Genomic DNA, 11,308 nt, shown 5'->3' with positions numbered 1-11,308 from the left:
AAGGCAACACACTTATGAAATGGCCCTGAAATTGCATGTCTCTCATGAAACAATATGTAAATGTTTAAGGAATATGGGAAAACTCCACAAAGATGTTTGGGTGCCTCATGAACTCTCCGATGATCATCGTTTCCAACATGTGAATGTTGCTTTGTCTCTTCTGGCACATGATCCATTTTTGGACAGAACTGTCACCGGTGATGAAAAATGGATTCTCTATGCGAATAATAAACACCAAAAACAATGGCTCAGTCCTAGACAAAAACCAAGCTTGACCAACAAAGAGGTAGAAAAGTGCAGTTGAGGTAGTCAAACCTTGGTAAATTCCTTTGTGAGAGAATCAAAATTACGATAATTCATGAAATGAATTTGTGTCATATTCATAGAATGATATTGATAAAAATCAGTTAGATTAACAATTTCTAATATATAGAAAAGCCAGTGAGTTTTGGTAACACTTCTTTCCAACAATGGCTTTTATGTCATGTTGCTTAGCAACAAAAGTATAACCTAATATTGTTGTTCATCTATGTACTGAAAGTATAAAATGAAATATATAGACAAAAAAACTGGAAAAATGTTTGTTGATTTCTTAATTTAGAGTCTCTGTTGATTAAAGAGGTTTGTTTTTTTATTAAAAACGTTGGTGATATAACAGAAAATAGCTTAATTCGGAAACGATTTATGTTTAAAAGTGAACCAATATTTTTACTTTCATGATAAATTTTATGCACTTGGCTCTAGGCTAGGTGATAAGTGTAGTGAGTGTTGGTATAATAAGCCTAAAGTAAAGACATAGTGTGGAAAAGGTTTCATGTCACACACACACACTTTACTAAAATTGCAGACAGTAATTGAACTATTTTATTTGGATAAATCAAGCGTGATGTGATACACACTGGCTTTTATGTAGGTTAGATGTGCATTACACTAAGAATGAGCCATTTTGCACACATGTAAAAACAAAAAGTGTTTTGGATGAAACTGATAACCTAGGCCTGTGAATTTCAACTTCATAAAAGTTGTTTTGGTTGTAATAACAGATTTTCCACAATAAAGCTACGCAGATTTCAAAAATAATATTCATTTTTTACAAATCGGGAAGAAAAAAAAACTTTTTTTTTTTTTTACTTCGATCAAATTATTTCATTTACCACAATGAACATATTTTATTATTATGTTTGTTAACAAAAATACAAACTGAAAAAAAAGGGAAGAACATTGATGCCAAATGGATATGCATCCTCATTCATCCTGATTTCTTGTGAAATCTATGTCTTTTAGCCTCAAAACTGCATGTTGTGGTCTTTCTTTTATGTATTGTGTCTGGAACACCTCGTTTCAATGACCAGCAGTAATCAGCCATCATAGACTGCAGCTCCTAGCATTGGTATTAATTTGGCAATATTGTTACAATAAACCAGTGAAAGTTCTTGTGAAAAGTATGGTATAAACTCTTTCTCATGATTTCTGTACCAGTAAAATAATGTCCCTGGAGAAAGTAAGTTCTTAGTCCAAAGTCTGGACCCCAAAATCTCTGAAGAATCCTTTGGAAGGCCCAAATCTCTCACCAAAACATTAAATTCACCCTGTGTGAAAAGTTGTGGTTCACCAAACTTTACGGTTGAAAACAATCCCTATCATCATTTCTATAGATGAAACTGTATCAAGAGTCTCTGGTGGGGTAGGTACATCAGGTCCATGAGCAACAGGTCTTATAGCAGATTGAAGGTTTATATAAGAACTTTCCTTTTTATTTCGATTGTTTTAGCCTTGCATGTTATGTGAGCAAAAATATCAGTCATCTTCATTGTTTGTAGGCTTGTGCCTGACTACTGGAATTCCAAAAGGAAACAACTTTATCTTACCTTTAGTCCATTGTCTCAATTCTTTGACACAAACAAATTCTGTAATGTTTCGTCTTTGTTTCTTTATCATAAATATAACAGAATGTGTCATTTACACAACCTCTTGTTGCTATAGCAACAAATCAATAATATTCAAAAGGAAAAAAGAAAAATGTCAAAGTGCAAGCACCAACAAATACTATCCAGAAATGACATGTCATGCAGCCTGTTAACTGTTTATATACTAGTGGAGTATTTCTTGTGGAATCTAGAACAATCGATAAGACTCTCATGTTGCTAGTGGTCTAAAGAAACCTATAGCTAGTGGTTGTCAACATTTTAAGCATAAGAAAATGTGACCTGATTTCAATGAAAATGATTCACTCATGTAAAAGTACATATGATGTTTTGTAAAAAATTTGTACATAATGGAGAAAAATGGATATCATTTTTGGTTTCAGCATACAGGAAGTACTGAAGAATATGTAAAAATTTCAATACAATAAAACCATCACAGCCTTATGTAATGGTTAAAATGTTTTCATGAATACACATTATTCTTTATTATATTCAGTTTTTCATCTGCTCACTGAGTTACAGTATGTAATATTTTTTTCATGTGTAATTAATTTTTTTATGGGCATCACAAAATATGAGTGCATTTCTAAAGAAAACAACAGATTTTAGACACTAGTTTATTAGATCAAGGCTTTAATGGTCTACAGCCAATGGTGGTGCTCAAGGGAGCTTCAGAACTTATGAATTATCACAGAAGCAAAGCACAACAGCAAGGCAAACCACATTAACAATGTTTCTCTCACCAAAACTTAAGATAAAACTTGCTTCTTTATTTTTCACTCTCATTGACTACAAAGTAAACAACCATAGTTAACATATACTTTGTACGTACATTTATTACACTCAACAGATCACACCTTGCAAAGCAAATCTTAAATTGTTTTCTGTTTCTATCTAAAGTTTACACTTGCTGTTTCTACATACAAATTAGTTTTTAGCCCTCTTACGTATAGCTAGCTATACAAAATAACTATGTTTTAACATCCATTTCAGAACTCGGTGCTTAAGTGCTTTAAAATGTTTTCTTTACAGTTTTAGGAAAGCAAGTTCTAAGTACATGCGACTAGATTAAATGTATTCTATTTTATAACTTTATTAAAAGTGCTAATATAAGTTATAAAACTACAAGTTTCCCTTATATTTTCAGAGTATCTTTTTTATAAGATGATAATTTACAAGACAGCATAACCTACATTTCTGGTTTAAAAGAACATTATCCGACATCATAAAACTAGGAATTTGTTATAATACAGGGTTGGGCAAAAGAGACCATACAGTTGTTTCATTTGGAATATGGTTTGCTTTCTGCCTATTATTCTGAAACAAAAAATAAGAAAATTGGTTTCAGTTGTGTTCATAGTATTTTCTCTAGTACCAACTTTATAGTAACTTTTGCTCCATCCTGTACACAGTTACACAAAAACACAAGATCTGGATCAGATATGAAGCTCAGTTATAACCAACAACTTTTTCATTTAAAATTGAAAAATATACAAAATTTTATAATGTATTGTGTGCAATTGTCAAAAATTTCTGTCACAATTTCCCTTATTTTAACTTTAAAGTTTTATAGATCTTTTCTGTTTTTATACTCCAAGAATGTAAAAACATAGCTATGATCCAAGTACAATAAATAGAAATGTGAATTTTTAAAGAAACCTACAAGAGAACATAAAACACATCCCAAGATAATAATATTACTGCATTTACTTTGTGTTTAACTGAATACTTTACCATTCCATTTATTCATTATTCCATTTAAACAAGATAAACAGGTTTAAAAATTTTTCAAAACTTAATATTTCACTGATTAATCTCATGCTATTTTTGAAAAAGATATCATAATGGGTAAAATTTGACATATCTAAGATTTAATGTTTTTTTCAATATATATAACGTGCTGATCTTTTTAACATTACTCAAGTAAAAAAAACATGAAAATTCAAATATACTTTCAAAATTCATTTTTCATTGTACTGCATAAAACCATTTGAATGCAAGTGCATTAATTTTCTTCTTTTACGTTACACTAATTGAAAAAATAAACATCAGATTTCTCCTTTACTTAAAAACTTAAAGAATGCAATAAAATAAACACGAGAAAACTTAGAGCAAAATATTTTAAACTGCACCATCAACCGTTTATTTACTTTAAAGAAATAAAAGAAAATTCAATTCCTTAATTCTATTGCCCATTTTTTTACTCACACACTGACAAATTACAGAAAACCCTAACTAAATTTTCCTGTCTTAAATGGATCAAATTGTGCATGAATTCTGTTTTAATTTGAAGCAATGTTACTATAAAAAAAATTTAAATTGTATTTTTGAACTTATAAATTGTAAACACCAAATTAGTGGATATCTTCATGTAAGTTTCCAACTGTAAATAGAATTAAACAATATGCTAAAGTTTATAACATCCATACCAAAAATACATGCCTTGATAAGCACTTTAACTGAAGAAAAGATTTTTTTGGTTAATAAGATACCAGAAATAACTGAAGTAACACCAACAAAACTCTGGGTTATGAAATTAAAAACTTAAACATTATTGGCAACCACCCTAATAATCTGTATGACCCATTAATATTATTTACTAATACTTATGATACTAAAAAATGTGCACAATTCACAAAATAATTTGGGTAAACAGGTTAATTATCTATTAATGTAATATTCCACAAGGCTATGAAAATCTGGGTTAACTCCTGAAAAATCTACTACAATTTATATTAAAACACATGTTTAACAAATGGATAACTAGTTATCTTTATCTGATAACTGACTATTATAACTGTTATGAAAGAAAACTGAAGCACCACAGTTAGGCATGCTCGTACATGACAGTAGTTACACGTAAATAGAAACTGTGAAGTTGGCTTTTTAAAATAAAGTTCCAATCTAATAACTTTGCTATTTATTATACGATTTATACATTTAAGTTTTTCAAAGTTGATATAATTAGTGCAGATGTACACCAGATGGTCTTTAAAAATATCAGATTATAGTACATCGGATTAAAAAAATACTTTCTAAAAAAATTACAAAAGTATTATATTATTTTACTTAACAGAAGGTTATATGTATAAGCTTCTTTTAGGCAAACAAATTTTTCAACTGAAACTGAATTTTAATTATATTGAGCGTATATATATGTGCACTGAGCTTTTGTTTCGACTGGTTATCAATTTTTTTGTGTTTATCCTGAAGAGAAAGTTTACACTTGACTTAATTAAAAAATAAAAATGATATTAACAAAAATTTATACTATACTCTACATCATCTCTGAGAATATTGAAAAATGTCGATGTGATAATATCCATCTATAGCTGAAACATTTTTTGGTTCAGAAACATAACACTTCTAAAACTTTATGACAGAATCTGTCAGATGGATAGAATTGCAAAACTTTCTTTGCCTACTGAATGCTGAAAAATTTTTAATAATAAGAAATGATGCTTATAAAATGGATCCATTTTCTAGAATAATACTTTCAATTTAGAGGATTCACCCTAAAAAGTGAGATCACATTATATAAAAAAAATTAATATTAAGAATTCAATTTCACTCACTGATAACTCTAAAGATCTATGTTTTAGGAAATGTGAAAAGTTATTCAATCACAAGTAGAATGACAGGTACCTTTCCACTAAGTTCACACACACTTCTTGAAATGGGAAAAGTCAACAGACAATCTTCACACCAGTAGGAGCTCATACTAACCATACTTCAAGGAGTACTTTTTTTTACATCCATACAGAAACTCTGAAAAACTAAAGTAAAATTTGAGCAAATTTGATAAATCAATTTTAATTACATATGAAGTGAAAAGTTCATTAATACTTTATTTCTTCATAAGTGCACTGTATCATTCACTAATATTACAACTACCGTAACACATAATTTATGACAAAGATAATTTTTATATCTTTAATAACCTTATGCAAATACAAGTAGCTTAAGAAATAGGTGCCTTATTTGTGAAATATCTTAAGATGATCCAATGGCCTTTTTCAGTTAAGTGTTGGAGAATAGAAAGTACTAATGAAGCTTGCACATAGTCCAATCTATTCATTAGGCTTACACCCACACCTTTAACATTCCAGTTTTGTGCTCTAGAGAAAGTGTTCATGTTCTACTTTTCACCCTAATGTGACTTTGTTCTAGTAAAATCAGCTTTAACATTTAATTATTTAATATGTTAGATAAGTAAACATTTCATTAACTCTATACATTTCTAATACTTCTGTGAATAATTTTTCAGTGACACTTTAAACACCATAATGATAGTGTACAAATATTATCAATAATTTAGGTGACAAATTGGGTTGGGTAAAAATGTGTGATTGGAGGCAAAATTAGGTTTTAAATTTCTTAAAATTAGCTTAATATCTCTACTATAGGCTATTTACAGATGTTAACACTAACTTCAAGCTGTCTTTGAGAAACTAGAACAATGCATCATGAGACCCCCTAACAAATAATTTAACTTTACTGCTTCGGAAAATTTACAATCAAATAAAGTAAAAATATTTATACAATCTTTTTGAATTAATTAGGGCTCGTGTGGACGAGCAACATGATGTGTATTTAGTAAAGCATTATATTAAAATCAAGATAAAAAAAATATGTTTATATGCCAATTTATACACTATTTTTGAATCAGTTAGGTCACTTTTTCATAAAAGAATCATTTTTCTAAAACACCTCATATACATATTGTACAATTAACCAAATGAGCATTTTATTCAGGTTTGTTAAGAGAACAAAATATGCTGCTCTATGAGGTATTTTTGAAGAATGTGTTATGTTTTAGTAAATACAGTATCAAGAGTGGAAACATACAGAAAAAAAGGAATATTAAAAGCTGTCAATGTGCGAAAATCCTGAAGTCATAAATGTGTGATGTCTGATGTTTTAACCCATTTCCTAGGAATCAGAACACTACTGAAGACTGGTGCACATCTCATAAAAATTAATCTAAAGCTCTTAGTTTAGTCTGATATATTTATATATTTTCTACACACTACTAAATACAAATATCCACTGATACACTAATTTTAATACTTGAAGGTCCTGTCAAATACAATGCACTGACAAAATGAAAGGCTTTCATCTACAGAATGATGAAGTACACTTAATACTAAATAGTATACTTGTGTATAAAGCTAAAGTGTATTTAATCTAAAACATTCTTTCAAGACAACAAACAGTAATATACATCCAACATGAGCTTACAAGGTTAGGTACAATCAGGTCTGGTGTGTACGAGCAACATGATGTGTACTTAAAAATATAAAGCATAAGCTAAGAGATGTGATACATTAAAATCACGATAAAAATATGTTTATATGCATATTAGTACATCATTATGTATAGAGTAGAGGAAGTGTATTTTAATAACACCTACATACCAATTACTATACAAATTTATATGAAGTACATAATACAATCTATTATAAAATAATTTACTGTAGAGTAAATCTGTATAAGAAGTATACAGAACAATGTTTAAAATTGCTGTGTACTTGTGACACAGATATTGTACACAAAGCAGCGTACTTGCATGGGTTCTGAACAAAATACAATAGTTAAGAATATTTGTTTTCAAACAAGGAGTTAAAAAGCATACCATTCTTTACAACCAAAGTGCAACTAATTTTTAGAAGCAGTTAACCATGATCCTTTGTCTCTACTTCTTTAGGTGTTTAATAAAAACAGTATACTATAAATGAGGAATGCTTTCGTTACATGAAGTTAACCAATTACCATTCGCTAACTAGGAGAAACTGGTACCTGTGATATATTACTTGTAAAATGTGAAACTTTATGAAAATAAGCATTTCATTCTGTATAGTAAAGCACAGCAATAAGAAATAAAGATATTAAAACGAATAGAAAATAATATGAATAATAAGAAAAATTGGTCCTATTAGAATCAGCCAAAATTAGCCAATGGAAAGAAATGCAATTATGTAATCATTTAGACTAATTAAACAAAAGTAAAATTACTTTCACTAAGCTAAACACATCACAAACATGTATACTTGTATATGATTTAAAACACATGCCATTAATGGAATCTATAGCATATAAATTGAAAAACAAGGTAACTCACTACATGAAATTCACTGAAGAACTACTCTTCATGCTTTTTTTTTGCTTCTAAGTTATCACATGTAAATAAGCTCTTTCCCTACAGAACTTACATCATTAATTTTCAACAATTTGGATCAATGTTTTCTTGTGTGTACAATTTTGTAGCCCACATATCTCTCCTAAATCTAATCACATAAGTATCTGTATTATCTTTGTGCTAACAGTTCTATTTCATTTCCTGGTGTTTGATCTTAAAGAAAGATGGTGTATACACTTCACCTGCATTTTCAGCATTACTCTTCTTCATCTAGTCATAGCTCTGTTCGTTCTGACTTTTTGGATTCTTCTTTTCTGTTTTCATATTCCACGTTTTCAAGTGTAATCTTCTGATTATCATCTTCATTTTGTGGTAAGACTTGAAGATGCTCAACAACTGTGTAGTCATCAAGACCATCTCCATTTGCATCTTTGTCAAACGAGACCTGGTGTTTTGAAAATTTTCTTGCCCATTTCATCTTCATCTCTGCCCACCGTTCCTCTTGTCTTTCCATGATTTTAAAGACTTTTGCAGTTAACTTGTCAATCTGAGCCTCTAAGGGCTTCTGGTTCTTATAGAACCTTGCTGCAGCATCTTGCACTTTCTGAACAGCATTATGTAAGGCTTGTGACATTTTGAAGATTAATTTCTGAGAATTGCTGTTGAACTGTTGATATTGCTTTGACTCTGTGATCTTCTGTAGCTCTGTCCACTTTTCTGTTAGTCTCTGTTGAAAGTCTTCAAGTACTCCTTCAGTTATGTTTAGTTGTGCATTAATAACGTTAGTGTCTGCTACACTGTGTTTTGATATATGGTCAAGAACTGAAGTTATGATGCCTGTAACAGTCTTGGTGCCATTAGAAAAACCGGTGATAACTGCTTCAGTCCAATTTACATGTGGTAGAAGCCAAGGAAGAGATGTGCCATTCCACAAGGCATTGGTCTTTTGTAATTCTGTTTTAATTTCTTCATAAAGTTTTTTCCATCGCCTAGACTCCTGTTCTGCATCAGCCAACATCTGAAGTAAAGACTTTATTGTGTCAACAGGTGCATCTTCAGCTTTTTGATCTGTATCATCATCTTGGTTACTGAGGGGCACATCGAGTGGAGGATGCTCTCTGGTAGGAGGTTTTGTGTATCGGAGTCTTCCAATCTCATCTTTTAAGTCTTGGTTCTCATGCTGCAGTTCATTCAGTTGCTGTTGTTGTTCTTCTTCTGTTTTGAAAGGCAAAGTGTACTTTAACTGAACAATGCTTGCTTTAAGATATCTGTTTTCTATAACCAGAGTATTAATCTGTTTCCTTAAAGTTTCTAACTTTAATTTACTTTCTGCTTTGTCTGTATCTATATTTTGAGTCAGGTCATCTAAATCACTTGAAGCAGTCGATTGCAGAAGCTGGGATTGAAGTTGTTCCAAGGTTTTCTTCAGTTCTAGATTTTCGAATTGTATATTACGAGCCTCCCCTTTCAAGCTAGTAAGACTATCTTTCTCATCATCATCATCATCTAAAGAAAGCTGAGACTTAAGTAATCTGTTTTCTTTCATAAGAATTTCCATTTTTTCCTCTAGCTCCACTAAAATCTTGTCATCTTCTTCTTCTTCTATCAACTTAGCCTTTAACTCAACATTTTCCTCACTGAGTTTATCAACTCTTTGCAAAAGAGCCTTATCTTCTTCTTCTTCTTCCACCAGCTTGGCTTTTAGTTCCACATTCTCTTTATTGAGTTTATTAACTCTCTGCTCCAGCATCTTATCGTCTTCTTCTTCTTCCACTAGCTTAGCTTTGAGCTCTACATTTTCTTCACTTAGTTTGCTAACTGTTTGCTCCAGTACCTTATCATCTTCTTCTTCCTCTTCCAATTTTGCTTTTAGCTCTGTATTTTCACTCTCTAAAACTTTGAGGCGTTTGCGGGATTCCTTCTCTTGATGTTTCACTTCCTCATAAGTTTTAAGAAACTGAAATAATAAATATTACAGCAAGATGTTAAGATAGTTTTTTTATACTTTATTAAACATTAGTAAACGAACAAATGCACTATGAATACCATAAACACTAAATTCTTCAATTAATTTATACACCATTCTTAACATACTCAATAAAATTTGGCTCCAAGATGTAGTTATGTTATCTAAGTTTTAATTTCTTAATTTCAAAAGGAAGTATAGAAAAATTCTTAGTCTTCACTCTTCTGTCTCATGTGATTATTTACATCATATCTTTTGATGGGCATTTTTTATAACCAACAGGAAGATCATATTATAATGTACAGGAATCTTTAGATAATTTGTTTATATTTAGAAGTAGTCAAGAAGAAAAATTCTATATTCTTTCTGTAAAGTCATTTTCTCATAGCAGTTATGGAATTTTTTAAACACATTTATATCTTAGTTAGAAAGACAGGTAAATTATAGTAGTTTTGGGACATTCTATTCTAGTGCCTGATATATTTTTTGTGTTCTAAAATGCATACTTGAAAGTACTTGAATGTTTATTAGCAAACCCAACTACCTGAAAAATGTAAGACCTAACAGCAAATGCAAAAATCACCCAATTGTATTTACTTTGTTTGCAGTCTTTACAATAGATAACTAATGGAATTTCACTGTTCTTGACGAAAGACAGTGGTCCAAAGTATAGGCAGTGAAACCATAAAAATTAAAAGTAAACAGCTGTGAAAAGGTTAATAGTTGAAACTGTGAATATAAGAAAACTGAAACGAGGAATTCAAAGAAGAAAAAAAGATTTTGTTCATTTTACTTCATATTTCTGAACTTTTAACTTTACTACATGTTGATGGTTTTGCTGTAGTTAGTATTAGGGTAGATAAAATATAAAGTTTCACTGAAACAACCATCTTGATGTTCATTTAGAAGGTTCTAGAGGTTATGCAAATTCAATATGAAACTATAAGATAAACATAATTATTCTTGTTCTTAACATGAAAATTACCTTTCACTCAAACTTGCCGAGTCTGAGTCTGACTGACTCAGTAAACACTTCACATGTTTAGAGCCAAATCTTTAAGAAAAATATTTTATTAGAAAATCTGAATTTTTTTGTGTACCAGAGACTTGTAATGTTTACTAAAACTTACCAACTTTTGTTAAACTACATGAAGTAAATCAATAAATCAATATTACAATGTATAGTTTCACAGAAACAGGTTGGTCCAAGAGACTGGTGCCAAGATTATAATGTTAATTTATAGACTTAATATTATATATATATGACTTTACTGCATG

At 30.3% G+C, this 11,308-nt stretch overlaps 1 protein-coding gene across 5 annotated transcripts in view; it reads right to left on the bottom strand.

Annotated features, from left to right (window-relative positions):
* Positions 1-2,528: 2,528 nt before the first annotated feature.
* LOC106477203 (probable E3 ubiquitin-protein ligase bre1) overlaps positions 2,529-11,308 on the bottom strand; it is a 38,984-nt gene continuing 30,204 nt past the window's right edge. For 4 of the 5 annotated variants that reach the window (XM_022381431.1, XM_013937806.2, XM_013937819.2 and 1 more), the window contains exon 8: positions 2,529-10,021. In XM_022381431.1, the coding sequence (XP_022237139.1) occupies positions 8,339-10,021 (1,683 nt within the window). In that variant the 3' untranslated portion in view covers positions 2,529-8,338. The remainder of the gene's footprint in view (positions 10,022-11,308) is intronic. The other variant, XM_022381433.1, reaches the window with a different exon arrangement.

The sequence above is a fragment of the Limulus polyphemus genome, unplaced genomic scaffold, assembly GCF_000517525.1.
Source record: "Limulus polyphemus unplaced genomic scaffold, Limulus_polyphemus-2.1.2 Scaffold163, whole genome shotgun sequence".
In the NCBI taxonomy this organism is placed as follows: domain Eukaryota; kingdom Metazoa; phylum Arthropoda; class Merostomata; order Xiphosura; family Limulidae; genus Limulus; species Limulus polyphemus.
This window is presented reverse-complemented; position numbering and strand designations above follow the sequence as displayed.